The sequence below is a fragment of the Pantherophis guttatus genome, chromosome 7 (assembly GCF_059756535.1).
Source record: "Pantherophis guttatus breed Tessera chromosome 7, ASM5975653v1, whole genome shotgun sequence".
Taxonomy (NCBI): Eukaryota; Metazoa; Chordata; class Lepidosauria; order Squamata; family Colubridae; genus Pantherophis; species Pantherophis guttatus.
Window position 1 is genome coordinate 28,563,154 of NC_142069.1, and position 15,755 is coordinate 28,578,908.

Below are 15,755 nucleotides of genomic sequence, written 5' to 3' on the forward strand. Positions count from 1 at the left end.
CCAACTTGCAATCCATGGGCTGCATCAGGGCCCTGCAGAGCTAATAATGTGGGCCCACACGATAATAAAAAATATAAAAAAATAAAGGAAATGTGTTAATTATATACATTAACTATATTATATATTTGATATGTGACCCAAGACAATTCCTCTTCACTCAATGCAGCCCAGGCAAGCCAAAAGGTTGGACAACCATGCTGTAACACAACCTCAGCTCCATTCTTTTTTAATCAAGATATATGCAAGCTGCCTGGAGCAAAGGTAGAAGGGAAGGACTGAAGTTGTATAGAAGGACTGCAAACAGGCTGCACTACCTAGGAAGCAGGACTTCATTGTACAAGGAGTACAATCCACCCTAACGAAAGAAGCTGTTTTGACAAGGTCCAAAGTTGCTACATTCATGTCCTCTTCCTTGGCAAGAGTTAAAAAAATGGATTGCCTTTTATATTATCTGGGTAAATACAACTTTCATATGTATTCACCCATTTCTGAGTGAGGGTTTGAAGGAAATTTCTTGCTTGCTTGCTTTTTTTATTAATTAGATTTATGTAGCCACCAACCTCATGACTATGACTCTGGGCAGCATACAGTAAAAAAACAAAACAATAAAAATACATCAAAACAATAAAACGTGCATACAGGAGAGTTTTAAAAACTCATATACAAAGTCATCTTGCCAGCTTCCTGTTCTCAAGGCATCACTGGTCCTGGTGATAAAACCAAGGGCCTTCTAGCAGATCAGTAGGCATGAGCCCAATCTCAGGTCAGGGTAAGTGCTACAGCAGAGAAGGCAGAAAAGTCTCACTTCCTGAATCCCATCAGATAAAACTCCTTAGCAGACAGGACCCATAACTTGCCTTTTCTACCTGGCTAATGGAACAGGTAAATGTGATAGGGAAGAGTCAATCCCTCAGATACTCTGGTCCCATGCCATGTAGTGCTTAAAGGTCAGAATCAGTATCATCCTGGAAGCAAACTAACAACCATAGCAGGTCTCATAACGTGCCTTTTGGGGGGGCGGCATTCGTGACTGCACTGTCACATTTTGTACCACATTTTGAAGCTTCAAAATACTTCCCAATATTTTTCAAGGGCAGCCCCATATAGAGTGCATTACAGTAGTCCCAAAAGTGTTTTTTCGAGAGGCAACTGGACTTTCTGGTTTTTCTTTAAAGATATTTCACTTCTCACCGAAAAAGATTTTTCAGCTGAAGAGCTGAAGAAACTTCCTGGATGAGAAGCTAAACGTTTTCAAAGAAAAACCAGGAAGTCCAGTTGCCTCTTGAAAAAACACCTTTGGGACAACCATGTCCTGGATGACTGAGAATCTCCATAGACATTACAGAGTAGTCCATTCAGGAGGTGACCAGGACACAAGCAACTGTGAGCAGAAATATCTAGAGAAAATAACACGTACTTCTCAGTTCCTGATAATAGTTCACAGTGTCAGAAATTTCCTGCAGAGAATAGCAAAGATTCAGGAGGAAGAAAAATGTTTGGTTTCACATGAAAACTTCTCTTGCAATGGATAAAATCGAGAATAAAATTCTGTTGCTTTGGGAGGATAAACTCTGCAGCATTTTTCCCCTAAGGCAGGAATGGTATTAGCTGCACAAAAATCTCAGTAAAGCTATTTCTTTTCTATTCATCTGAATTTTTGGGAAATGGTATGAATCGTTTTGTTTCCCATACAAGCTACTTACTGGCACTGCTGCTATTGTCCATTCTAGAAGTGATCGTCTGACTGCCTTTGGTTGAAATAGTTGCAAAGGCTGTGCATAAGGTATCTTCCAGACATGCATAATTTCCTGAGTATATGACTAGGGAAATAGTCACCTATCATTTTTATAAATAAGCAAAATCCAAGGCAGGTAAGAAATATTGTAAAGTATTGTGACAATTTCACTTAAAGGAATTGGCTGTCAAATGAAGTTTTTTAACTGCTATCACTGTAGATTTGTAAAGTTCCTACGAACACGTGTATGCGTGCATGTGCAGGAACGTTTCTGGAAGAAGAAATCAGTCTTGCCAGAAAGCAATAACAAGATACGATGAGATTAAATTAGGCACACTTGCAATATACCTGTATTGAAATAATGTCTTCCCAATCCTCTCATAGTGTCCCTTCCCCTTCATGCCAAAATAACATAAGAGAAGCAGTGAGAACAGAGTCCAGATTGACGTGACCTTTATTATTTTAAGAGCATTTCCAGCACAATTACAGTGTTACAGGACTGCAGCGGACAGTTGAAGTATAGAACAAGATAGATGAACAGGTGGAGCACAAAAGAGGCCCATACAAACAAGTGGAATCAGGTGGTAAATGATAGATAAGGATTCAGATGATTCCAAACCTTTATGATTGATTCACCAGGATAATAAATTCTGGAGGAACGATAAAAATGAGAAGGTAATAAATGGTTAATATACAGAAGAGATAGCTATGACAGACGCAACTAACTTCGTGGCTATCCCTGTCTTACAGCAATCAAGGGGTAAGACAGGGGTGGGTTCCACTTACCTTTGCTACCGGTTTGCAATGGCAGAGCGCGTGTGCATGCGTTTGCTTTGCTTGCACGTGGCACTTCTGCGCATGCAGAATGGCGTCCGGGTGGGTGGGCAGAACCTCCCACTGCCACTACTACTTGTTCGCAAGATCCAGAGCAAACCGGTAGGAACCCACCACTGGGGTAAGGGATAGATCACACATCTCCTGTGTAGAAGGTTGTCTCATATTCAATTTCTACACTGTCCAGATAGGATTGGGAAAACATCGATCCATCTAGTAACACCAGGTCTGAGTTTGTGTTGACTGTACTAGGTTAGTTGGACCAAGGATGAAATTTACAAAGCAGCTTCTTATGTTCCTATATTTCTAGGTATTATCATTCTCAATCATCTGTGGCTGCCGTTGCTGATTAGGAATTTTGGGAGTTGTAATCCTAACATTTCCGGAGAGCATCAGGTCAGGAAGATTTGTGAGCTGACATGAAGTGCCTCTTTTGAAAGAAATTGTGTTATCTCAGAGGGAATTGCATTGTCTCTGGTACAAAGTGGTTCATCACAAACCAAGCTGTCCTGTCCCTTTGCAGGCCTAATGTTTAGCCTTGAGAAAATGAGATTAGAGCAACACTCTTGACTAAAGTAATTGATAAACTGAACCAGTACATATCTACTGACGCAGAAGCAGCTTGATAGTACAACCATTTCATGGGAGAGGGGTCAAACTTTCACTGCGTCTGTTCAAATACTCTGAAATCTAAATTGTAGTATTTGGGGAATACTATAATTTGGATTTCTGGACTGAGCAAGGGGTAAGACTCGATGGCCTGAACAGCCCCTTCTAGCCTTATGATTTTATCACTGTCTTTGAATGCATAATGATTATTAGTTCAGGTTATTTAATTCTGAACTTTTGGTACAAAAGTTGATTGGTCCAGGACAGCACACTTACCATCAATACCTATTTTGCCATCCTCATCTTTATCTCCAGCACCCATGAATTCCTGGGTTTCTTTATCAGTGAGATGCCTGCTATTGGGGGAAAAAATCTGCAACATCACCCTGTGAATGGAAAGGAAAAGAAGAACTGATTCCAGAGATAATAGTTTTATAAACATTTATATTTGTTATATACATATAGAATTTTATTTTCTTTCAAAAAATGGTAAAAAATAGTTTTGGGGAGAAAACTGAAAAAATATAAAAGTTAATCTCATCTGGATCTTAAGAGTCAGTAACATCCGAATGACTGAACAACAGAAAGAAACAAAATGTATTTTTAAAAAGAAAAATCCACGCAAATTAAAAAGGAACTAAAATGTGTAGTGGAAATTAAATCTTGGCAGAATGAAAAGGATTTTAAATGGACAATGAAAGGGTTCAGTGTAATGTATCTAGTAGACAGGTAGTCTGCTCTAAATGTAGGCTTAGTCATAAAAGGAAATTGATTTTTAAAAGAGATCTTATTTGTATAGTGTAATTTCCAAGAAAAATTATTTCTGTATATCTTAGCTTACTAAGGAGGAAATCATATAAGGAATGAGACAGGTTCTTCAGTGTATGAGACCTAAAGTACAGAGGACTTTAATGATCAATCACCCTGGAACTAATGGTAGCAACTGAACTTCACAGGACAAATGCTTTGTGCTTGCAGAAGTCAGCACTCAATAAAGATCACCCTCCTTCATTTTGGACCACCTCAAATTTCTAAATCATCCTGAAGGTCATCTTCATGAAAAATTGATATTAAAGTGGAATGTCAATGGAGATCATCCAGGTCATGGTTGTCCCAAAAGTGCTTTTCCAAAAGGCAACTGGACTTTTTTGGTTTTTGCTTGAAAATGTTTCACTTCTCATCCATTCAGTTCTTCATGAACTGAAAAAGCTTCTTGGATGAGAAGCAAAACGTCTTCCAGGGAAAAAAAAAAACCAAGGAAGTCCAGTTGTCTTTTAGAAAAGCAACTTCGGTTCTTTAGTGGAATGGATTACAGCAGAATGCAAAGCAGTTTGATGAGAAAGTATACTTCTGATGCATCCACAAACTGAAGAATATTCCTGAACTACTGTATTCTCATGTTTAAGCCATCCACTTACTTCTTAATTCACCCTTAGCATCTTCCTCTCTGACTTGTCTAGATTTATGTGCTTTCTCTTTCGTTTATGTTTGTGCTCTAGTACAAGACTAGAGCAGTGGTGAAATTAAAAAATTTCCCCTACCGGTTCTGTGGGCGTGGCTTGTTGGGGGGAGGTCATGTGACTAGGTGGGCATGGCCAACTCAACATCAGTCACATCGAGGGGCTCCTCACCGGCCCCACCCCTCCCAGCCACTCTTTATTGCGAATGGCAGGAAAATGGGGAGGGGAATATTCCTGCCTACCATCCTTCCCTCAGTCTGTGCTGAGTTTGAGGAATGGATGACAGGCAGGAAAATCCCCTTCCCCATCTTCCTGCCTTTCATGAAAACGGCTCCATTCCAGCTGCTCCCCCATCCCCCTCCCTCCTGGGGACTAAAGGGACAGGCTGCAGCAGCTCCATTCTGAATGGAGGGAGAAAAGTTAGCATTCTCTCTGCTGCATTTAACGTTAAATTCTGCGGAATATCGAGTGGCTGGAAGAGGTGAGCGGCAACTGGCTGGGCGTGGGTGGGGTGATGAGGGGTGATTACTACCGATTCGGTGAACCAATGCCAATAATTCCTAGTGGTTCACCCGATCCGGTCCGAACTGATCAGATTTCACCCCTGGACTAGAGGGGAAAAAAACTTGAATGAATGAATGAATGACCTTAAATTTGTCTGGGAAAGGGCATTGTCACATGTTAGGTACTTAACAAGGAAGAAAATGCAACTAGAAAAAGCACAATTTTCAGATGCTATAGTGGTTATTTCAAGCCATTCTCAGTATCTGTAATTCAAGCTGTGTTGGCTTGAAGCTGTCCTACAGAATTTTTCCACAGAAAAGAGTAGATGGACTCTTAATGGACTTAAAACCAGAATAGATTTAATGGAGTTAAGTTTCAGGAGAACAGATTTTAGTTGAACATCATGAGAAATGTCTGAAAAGTCAACACAAATAAATAATATATTTTACCTGTTTGATGGGCTGGAGGGAAAATTATTATTTTGATTTATTCGATTTTATGTCTGCCCATCTCATGTAAGTAACTAACTCTTGGTGGTTCATAACAGGTAAAAAAAACAAGTTAAAAGCCAATATGCAAACATGTTTAATTAATTTAGTTAATTAGTCTAAGAAATAGAAAATCGTGACCAACAGCAGAATTCATTGTACATCAGTTAGAGTTTGCATTAGGAATAACATTTTCATTCAGTTCAGAATTTTAAATTCAGATTCCGTTCTGATTTTATTTCTTTAATGAGAATATTACATCTGATTTATTAGTATAGATAGCTATACTTTCAGTATGGCTAGAATTGTGGGAGATTATCAACTAGACCTGCGTTTTTCTGCTAGTAGCCAAACAGTGTCAAAAATATCAAACTGTATTCCACATTACTAGCATATAGCACATGTCAATTGGTATATGTTATGAAAGGAATCTTTGCTTACTTTATTTCACCGGTTTCAAGATAGCCATTTTTATCTGTATCCAGAACGCTAAAAAACATTTTCAGTTCTTGGAGGCTTTTATTTTTCAATCCCAACATCTCAAAGAATTTCTTGTAGTCAAAAGAATTGGTAGCTGCAGGAGGATGAACAGAATTCAGTTTGCATGAGCAATTTTTTTTCCTTTTGTAGAAGACATGGTCCATTCATTGTCACAGTGTAGGAGCAATTAATTGATACATGGTTGTTCATTTTGGGAGGGAAGCAAAGTTAGGTGATTTAACTATGCCAATGAGTGCCATCCTAGCTTGAGCAAATAATTGTAAATAGAATACTTCTCAGTGGAGATAGTTCATCCACCAAATGTAAATAACATTGTAACCAAAACTGACCAGCTGTTAGTACCTGCTTATTCTAGTAGGTACTGTCAGCCTTACTTATTCTAGTTTCTTCCAGATATGTTGGGACTGCAGCTTCCCATACAGATTGCAGAAAGCCAATCTATATGCATATATATATATATTTTGCAAGAAGAGATCTCTGTTAATCTATGGTAGCCAAACATTATGTGCTATACCCTTTGCCTTCATTTTGCCCTTGAGCTGTTTGGTTTTCTTTGTTATTGATTGATAGATTGATCTCCTTCTTTTGAGGACATCAATCTTCCGAAAGCAGCTGTCAAACAATGTAAACAGTAGTAAATAAAAATACAGTACACTAAATACTGTTTTAAAACATATTATTTCCACATGACAGATGTTAGTAATGGGCAGTTTAACCAGACTTCTGTGTCACTTGTCTTCCTCCACTTCACTGCATTACTCAAATTATCCCAAGTCTGCAGGCTAGGAGATACCTGCAGAAACCTGGACATCACTATTGCCACGACCGCCAGGTCACCATCAATTCACCATGGCCAACTCACTGCAGGACCACTCACCACCCCCAACTTGTCACAGGGCAATTCAACATTTCAAATTAATTATTTAAAATAATTAAAACATTATTTTAATTTTTGTCATTCACATTTCATTTAATCTCTCCCTTGGCATCCTTTCTTTAATGATTCTATTCCACCATTTTTTATATATTAAGGTAATTGTTGTCCCGTGGCAAGTTGGCCCATGGTGAGTTGGCCATGGTGAGTTGGCTGCGGAGAGTTAGCTGTGGAGAGTTGACGATGGCGATTTGTCCCATTCTGTGACCATAGTGTTTGAAAATGGGATCCAGGCATGTACTTCTTAGGAGAATCAGAAGAGAAACACTGTCTGGCTGATGAGATTTATGTAAATAATAGAGACATTTATATAAATAACATTTATGTAAATAATGTGTTAACTGAGAACAGAACTTTGTGAAGATATGGTATACCTGTACAGGGATCATATAGATCATATACAGCGAACAAGAAATTTAGAATAGAATTAGAATTAGAATTAGGAATAGGATTAGGAATAGGAATAGGAATAGGAATAGGAATAGGAATAGAATAGAATAGAATAGAATAGAATAGAATAGAATAGAATAGAATAGAATAGAATAGCAGAGTTGGAAGGGACCTTGGAGGTCTTCTAGTCCAACCCCCTGCTTAGGCAGGAAACCCTGCACCACTTTAGACAAATGGTTATCCAACATCTTCTTTAAAACTTCCAGTGTTGGAGCATTTACTGGAGGCAAGTTGTTCCACTGATTAATTGTTCTAACTGTCAGGAAATTTCTCCTTAGTTCTAGGTCGCTTCTCTCCTTGATTAGTTTCCACCCATTGTTTCTTGTCCTGCCCTGAGGTGCTTTGGAGAATAGCTTGACTCCCTCTTCTTTGTGGCAGCCCCATTTCTTGCATCTCTGATCTATTGCTTGCACTGCTGAGCGATAGCAACCCTATGGTGCAACATGTATTCAAGAGAAAAGAGAAGGAAGTGATGGCTGATATGACTTTGTTGGTATTGTAAGGATATTACAGCAGAACATAAATCTAGAAAGCCCTATCCGACTGCAAGAAGTGATGATAAGTATATTTGGGGAGTACTGGAAAGTGCAGACTAACCCTCTTCCCTGTAGTCATTATCCAGCATTCTCTCTCTGCTTTTGCCCTACCTCCCTACTTTCGAGGACTGTTTCTCCTTCCTCCCTCCCTCCCTCCCTCCCTGGAAGGTGCCCAACTTGTGCAAAAATGGCAGAAAAGCTAGGCTGGACAAACCTACGCAAAGTCTTGAAGGCAAACTAATCCCATTCCTCTTAGTGTGTCCTGATTGCTGTAACTTTTCCCACTGGCTGAAACAGGAAGCAGGCAAAATAGAGCAAATAACTGTTAACCTTGCCTTTAATGATTGCCATGCTCATAAATAACCAAATAGCATTTGGCAGTGATCTGAAACAGATGCAGTGGAGACAGGATAGGGATTGGCAATGGAAGCAACAAAGTTTATGATTCATGGATGGATGGATGAACGGATGGATGGACAGTACTTTAACTCAATAGTGTGAGACATCACCAAGTCAAGGTCATCTGTTGGCAGGAAGATTGCAAAAATTAGGCCACTGTAATTAGCAAAATTGATGCTGCTGTGTGTAATCTGACACATTAATTAATTAATTAATTAATTAATTAATTAATTAATTCTATTGTTCATTTGTATCCTATTTTTATTATTTTTACAAATATCTCAAGGCAGCAAATACATCCAACACACCTTCCTCCTCCTGTTTCCTCATAACAACAATCCTTTGAGGTAGGGTGGTTGAGAGAGAGTGATTGGCCCAAAGTCACCCAGTTGGCTTTCATGGCTAAGGTGGGACTTGAACTCACCATCTCCTGCTTTCTAGCCTTGTACAAATTCACTTTGTTCCTTGCTTTTCTTCCTTGTTTTATTTTTAGGAGTTCCTAGTACTTTACATAGTGCAAAATGCTTGAATATTTACTTGGAAAGCATCATGGGCTAGATAGATGCCCATATAGATGTGCGTAGATAGATACACACTTGTGACAACTCCAGAAGCAAGACTTCTTATTTAATTGCTTTGAACACAGGCATGGATTGTACCTATTTTATTATGGCAGGACCTTGTCACTTTATATGAAATAAAACTGCTTTTAATTGGGACTGCCAAGGGATGACTGCAAATTGATTACCCTATAAATTAGATGTGGCCAGCATTCTGTGAACAAAAGAGACCATTAGCTTGCAGTTACATCCTCATGCCAATTGAAACTGCAATTGGGAAAATGAACCTATGAATATCAGGGAGTAGTCTTTGGATGTGATTCAAAGAGCTGTATTGGCACAGTGGTTAGAATGCAGTACTGCAGGCTACGACTGCTGGCTGCCTGCAATTTGGCAGTTCGAATCTCACTGGCTCAAGGTTGACTCAGCCTTCCATCCTTCAGAGGTCGGTAAAATGAGGACCCAGATTACAGCCCTCTCTAAGCGGTTTACAGAGTCAGTTTATTGCTCCCAACAATCTGGGTCCTCATTTTACCGACCCTAGAAGGATGGAAGGTTGACTCAACTCTGAGTTGGTGAGAATTGAACTTAGCAAAATTAGCCTGCAATACTACATTCTAACCATTGCACCAACATGGTAATTGTACCATACCATTCGCAGCAAAGATCCCTGCTCCATGGTATTTACAGCCAACATTTTACCTTTTTGTTTTATTTTTTGTTTACTTCTTAAGTACCACAAATGCTTTCCCAGTAGTAATGTTGTTATAAATTTTAATAGATTTATATTCCACCTTTATTTTATAAAACCCAAGGTCTCATAACTAATGCTTTAGTCTCCTATTTTCCCCACTGCAACAATCCTGAGAGTTGGGCTGTGCCAAAAGAGGCTGACTAACCCAAAGTCATCCAGGTTGCCTTATTTGCCTTCAGCTACATTTTAGGACCTGATTAGGAAACCAGCTTAAGATCCTGAAAGATAATCACTTCTCTTCCTCTTTCTCTGTCTCTCATCTCGCTGTCTCTCTCTCTCCTCCCCTTGCACTCTACAGATATGTCCCAGCTGCCTAATAGAGTTATGTGTGAACATTTGCAAATGAGGACTAAACTAGATGTAACACAGGAGATTAATATATTCACAATTGCATGATATTCACACCGTTTCACCCAAAAGATTCAAGACACTTTAGGTTGTAAAGAAAGAAGTACTTTAAACACCAATCCAAGAATTTAAGGTTTTTTTTGGGGGGGGGACGGGACGGATACAGGATCTAGCAGTTCAGTGGCCTGGTTATAGCCCAGAAAACAAGAGAGGGATTTTTCTGAAGTCCACTGGATGTCCAGGGCATTGGCAGAGTTCTACAAGAAAAGAAGTAGTAGTTTCAAGAAAATGAGAAAGTAAGAATATCCTGTTAGATCAGCATATGATGAATCCTAAGAGAAGAGAAGACAAGGCAACAGATATTTTAACCATCATTCTGTAGGAGGGGGGAATCCTGGGAGAATTTCCCATTGTCAATCAAGAGTGCAGAAGACAGTTTCCTTAATTTCCATATTTTAAAATTGCTGTCTACATCCTAAACAGGGTGGAAGGCTAGAATTAAAGGGGCTTGACAAATAGCTATTTGTTTAAGGTTTTCTCCAGTGTATATTTTGTATAAATTATCTCACAGTGTGCATGGAGGAGGTAAGATATTATTTAGGAGACTGCTATAAAACAGGCTTTGTACTATATCACAGCCATGACATGAGCTTCTCTCTGTCTCTCTCTCTCTTACACACACATACCTCACACAACAACAACAGTAAGAACATTAATAATGTTGATGATAATCCTCAAGAGTTTAAATGGTTCAGTTTAAATACTGAAATAATTGTCACCTTGGTTTTTACATCCAGGAGAGGCAATGGGGAAATCTGATATAGTGACTTTAAGAAGTGCTCTGATTGGCAATGTCTTTCATTTGGACAGATTTCTTTTTCTGGCACTGCATGTAAATTTAGAGGAAATCAATGAACAGAAAGAGGAGGAAGATGTGAGTTGGAAATCAGTCCACTCCTGGAGGAATCTGTTCTATGGCACACTTTCCTTGCGCGATTGCTACTGTTTCATTCAGGGCATTTACCCAAGGTCACAGCAAAAAAAAAAAAAAAAAAAATAAAAAATTGCAGTGTTTAACTAAAAAGGGGAAGGACCCAATTTAGCCTATTACTTACATGAAGCAAATATACACAGAGAAGCATATATTAGCCCACGACTGGACAACAGAAGCCCATGTCCCTTTTTTTCTGGTGGAATGATCAGATTTCTGCCTCTCGAAATGAAACAGGCTCCTCTTCCCCAATTTAGGGGATGAAGAAAAACCATCCCATAACTAAAGTGTGAATTCAGCCGTGTTGCTAAAAATAAATTCATGGATTAAGGAATTTTTAAACTGCAAACATCCGTCTAGATGTGAAGCTGCTATGCTTTTATTTGGGGTTGATTCATACATCATTGTTGTTGGGGGGTTTTTTTGACAAAAAAATGAAGTGGATTTTGTAAGTTTGAAGTCTTCTCATTCCTGTCTCAACCATATGATATCAGATGGTTTGAGAGAGTGACAATTCCAGAGAGCTGGTTTGGGACAGTGCTTTAAGGTGCCGGACCAAATCTGTAAGACTCTTAAATTCTAGCCTTGTGGATGGCTTTGGATCAGTCACTCCCTCAACCCAACCTACCTCACAGGATTGTTGTTGTGGGGAAAACAGGAAAAAGGAACATTATGTATACACCCTGATCTGTAAAAAGAAATAAAGGTGGGATATAACTAGAATACAGAGAAAAATAAAATCCCATGGAAGTGAAGAACCCTGAAAACACTTGGGTGAAATAGCAGCGCTTTGCTTGAATGAGACTTCTAATCCAGATTTGTCTTCTAGGGTAAACTAATCCAGATTTTGGAGGAAAAGAAGGCTTTGCCAAACAGACAATGTTGACCATGCAGTCTAATATATTTGGAGGACACCAGACTTCATAATGCTAAACCAAACAGTTCTATGTTCAGCCCAATGACAGGGATACAGCAGCCATCTGCAGTCTGGGCACACTGAAGTTATATGGAATTTCCCAGAGAATTGTGTGACTTAAAAAGTTCATATGACAGAAGCAAACCAAGGAAGAATAATTGTATTACCAAGGTATAGTAAAACGTATAATATCAAAGGAACATATCCACCCAAGGCACGTTCATTAAAGTGAGAAATTGAGAGATTCGTGTGGCCAGATATCGAAGAAGGCAAGCAGACGAGATCTCTTGCATCTTTGATAGAAGGAAATTCAGCAGATCTGGTTTGTATGCTAAGCAACACCTGGAGAAATAATCTTTCTGATGCAGCTGGCAATGTGTGGGAGCTTGCCATTCTTCTTTCTTGCATCAGACCTCTGTGGATTCCTCCCTCCCTCCCCCCCCCGAAAAGTAGAATAAACTGACCCTGGGCCTGGTTGTGTTTTAACCTGACCTTTCTGCCCCTTGAGCTCATGGTCACGATGGAGCATCTATTGTGCCCAGAATCCCCATCTAGGAACAAAAACTAACCACTGGGTGCCAACATCAAATAATTATGGGAAGTTGCAAGGAAATTTGACCATTCATATCTTCCTTCTGCCCTTGTAAGCTTTCAAGAAGAGATGGGACTGCCATTTGTCAGAAATGGTGTAGGGTTTCCTGGTTTTTTAGGGGGTTGGGGTGGGGGGGGTTGGACTAGATGACCTAGGTCCCTTCCAACTCCGTTAATCGACTTAATTGAAAGTAATTGGTTTCCTCCCCCCTCCTTTAAAAAAAAAAAGCTGTCTCCTGGAAAGCAAATAAAAAAAAAACAAACAAACCAACTCTATGACAAGAAACTGAAACTCTTGGAAAGATGGGAAAACAGAGGAGAATATTGCTTAAAATCTGACCAGCTTGCATTCTCCAGGTTTGTGGCAGGGCAACTTTTCTATGCGAGGGGAGGGGGCGTAGAGTCCGGTTTTGCGGAAGCTGCAGTGCAAAAGATCGAGCGTGTCCCTGGCTGAAGGATAAAGCCAGAAACTTCCTTTGGAGTCTCTTCCTCGGGCTCCGCTAGCGCAGCACAGCAGCAGCCTCCCAGCGTCTCCCCTTTGGACAAGCTGTCCTTTCCACTCATCAAGGAAGTTGGCGCAGAGTCTCGTCCCCGGACTCTGCCCGGCTGTGCCTGCTTAGGCTGGGCACCCATCCCTCTCTCCCTTCGCCCCGCGCCTCCGATGCCCTCTTTCGGTGCTTGAGCTCCACTTTTTCAGCAACCCGGACCTTCCCCCTCCCGCCCCGTTGGAAAAAGCTCACCCGCAAAGGCTCTCAACATCTTCTTGATCTCCTCGTCGGCGAACAAGTCAGCCATCGCCATCCTCGCAACTGTTTGGGGGAAAGAGTGGGAGAGAAAGTGCAAGGGAAGACTTCAGGCGGAGGGGGGAGGGGGGAAAGTGCCCTTCTCCTCCGTTTTGCTCATATGACCAGAGCTGCAGTGCTGGGCGGGGATGGCACACCGGGATAAGGCTGGACCCGTGCCAGCCACCACCACTGCCAGCAGCACCACAGCAGCAGCAGCAGAAGCGCGACGAGGCGCGCACCGAGGACAGTCCTGCGGGTCGCTCGGCCAGGCGCGCCACTTTGCAAAGGGACCAAAGACCCGATCAAGAAAAAAGACTTGTTTTGTCTGGGAGGGGGAAAGGGCCATTTAGGGCACGGAGAAACGGGGTGTGTGGGTGAGGTGAGGTGAGGTGGGGGGGGGGAAGCAGTACAGCAGAAAAAAAACCAATCCAATGTCCAATGCCAAAACCAGCGCTATTTTTTTTTAAAAAAATCAGGGGGCAGTTGTAAGATCGCTCCTATCTTTCACCCGAGCCCGGAAGATCCTTGCAAAGAGATAGTGAAGTTCTTCCTTCCTTCCTTCCTACCTTCCTTCCTTCCTTCCTTCCTTCCTTCCTTCCTTCCTTCCTTCCTCCCTCCCTTCCTTCCTCCCTTCCTCCCTCCCTTCCTCCTTCCCTCCTCCCTCCCTCCCTCCCTCCCTCTCTCCTTCTTTCCTTCCTTCCTTCCTTTCCTTCCTTCCTTCCTTCCTCCTTCCCTCCCCCCCTCCCTCCCTCCCTCCCTCCCTCCCTCCCTCCCTCCCTCCCTCCCTCCCTCCCTCCTTCCTTCCTTCCTTCCTTCCTTCCTTCCTTCCTTCCTTCCTTCCTTCCTCGCTACTCTCAGCATTCCTCCGCAAGGCAGATTCCCAAGACAGCCGAAGGAATATGCCCAAGGTCACCCAATGAATGAACTCCCGACACCCGCGCTGTAAATAATAAATCCCGCTCTCTCAGTGGTTAGTTCTAAAGAGATAGGTTTTTTCCCCCCCCATTCCCTCATGCAGAGCTCCCATTCACCTTTTTTTTTTTTTTGCATTGTGAATTAAGTACCGTGGGAGTGGGAGGGGGAGGGAGGGCAGCGGGGGGCGGGGCATGTCTTGCATTTTGGTCTTCTTTGCTGCTCCAGAAAAGACTTGCATTGTGCAGCCATCTGGCATTTTTGGATGGGTCAGAAGAGGTTGCCTTCCATATGTAGTAGTAGCTCTTGCTTAATTTCTCCACCATTCAGGTTTTTAGAGGGCAGGCTCCGCCTAGCTCCCCCAACTCTGTCCAAGATACTTGGCCCCATCCCTTCTTCTCCTCCTTAATGGATTGTTTCTAGTAATGGAAGGAAAGTAGATGGAAGGAACTGTAGAAAAATATAGAATGGTGATTTATGGCAGCAAGACTGTGCAAAAGGCTAACTCTTGAAACAATATTCAGCGACATGACAGGTTCAAAAATCTAGATTTATTTTACTAGATCTTATGCTTTTGCTTCTCATTTAATCAAAACATCTATAACCTGGATACAGCATGTATTTTCCCTTCTGTAGTTAATCCTTCATATTCTAAGGCATCTTCCTCCTGGAATTGCCTTCTTTCACATATATTTTGAATGAGCCACTGTAGTATTTTAAAATAAGTTACAAATATCCCTTTCAATTTCATTTTAAGGACAGCTTGAGTTTGTTCAAATTTCTTCTCCTTGAAATTGCTTATGATCTGATTAAATGCTCTCAGCAATTTATCTTTTACACACTGGCTGAAAAACAGCTCTTTTCTAATTGTTTCCAGTCAGTTTGATTCAGAATTTAGTTTAATGGGTTACCTTCCCTTTAGTGGGCTCTGTTCTAAAACTGCAGCTATAGCCATCTATTTCAAAATAAGGCCTCTGCACTCAATATATCTGAATAAATGTTCCTAGTATTCACTCTAAAACATTTTCCAATATATTCTTTTGGAATATATTGATATATATCCTGAATATATATTTTACTTAAAATCATCAGTATTATTTCCTCCTCCTCCTCTTCCTCCTTCCTCAGTAATAATAATTATAACAACAATTCCTGCTTTAGGGACTGTAAAATCAGGAGAAAACAAAAGCTTTAAAAGACTGCATTAAACACAAAGAAAAGATGGAAATGGAAAGAGCAAGAAATTTCAATAAATGTGCTTAACAATAAAAAGGGGGTAAAAACCAGTCAAAGAAAACCTGAGAAAAACATAGATCTTCCAAAGTCATTTAAACAAGGACAAAGAGTATCAGACCAATTTTCAGTAGGAAGAAAATTACAAAAGTAAGGACTTGAGGAAATGTAATACATTATTCCTGCTGATCATTCTTGGAACAAAAGGGACACAC

At 40.7% G+C, this 15,755-nt stretch overlaps 1 protein-coding gene across 2 annotated transcripts; it reads right to left on the reverse strand.

The window, feature by feature from the left end:
- Nucleotides 1-2,171: 2,171 nt before the first annotated feature.
- PVALB (parvalbumin) lies at nucleotides 2,172-13,575 on the reverse strand. 2 transcript variants are annotated; one of them, XM_034402990.3, is made up of 5 exons: nucleotides 13,351-13,575; nucleotides 6,646-6,743; nucleotides 6,072-6,204; nucleotides 3,455-3,564; nucleotides 2,172-2,385 (listed from the first exon to the last, which is right to left on the reverse strand). In XM_034402990.3, the coding sequence occupies exons 2-5, from the start codon at nucleotides 6,656-6,658 to the stop codon at nucleotides 2,357-2,359; spliced, it is 285 nt and encodes a 94-aa protein (XP_034258881.1). In that variant the 5' UTR covers nucleotides 6,659-6,743; nucleotides 13,351-13,575; the 3' UTR covers nucleotides 2,172-2,356. The 2 variants fall into 2 exon arrangements, with proteins under 2 accessions (XP_034258881.1, XP_034258880.1); XM_034402989.3 differs by lacking the exon at nucleotides 6,646-6,743 and having other exon boundaries at nucleotides 13,351-13,571.
- Between the last annotated feature and the right edge of the window lie 2,180 nt (nucleotides 13,576-15,755).

What these genes read in the sequence shown, in the direction of transcription:
- PVALB (XM_034402989.3), bottom strand. Translation starts at nt 13,411, where the DNA reads ATGGCGATGGCTGACTTGTTCGCCGACGAGGAGATCAAGAAGATGTTG. An exon ending in GATGTTGAGAGCCTTTGCGG is followed by an intron (nt 6,205 to 13,350) that starts GTGAGCTTTTTC and finishes ATCCTCCTGCAG; the next exon opens with CTACCAATTCTTTTGACTAC. An exon ending in CTTGAAACCGGTGAAATAAA is followed by an intron (nt 3,565 to 6,071) that starts GTAAGCAAAGAT and finishes TTCCATTCACAG; the next exon opens with GGTGATGTTGCAGATTTTTT.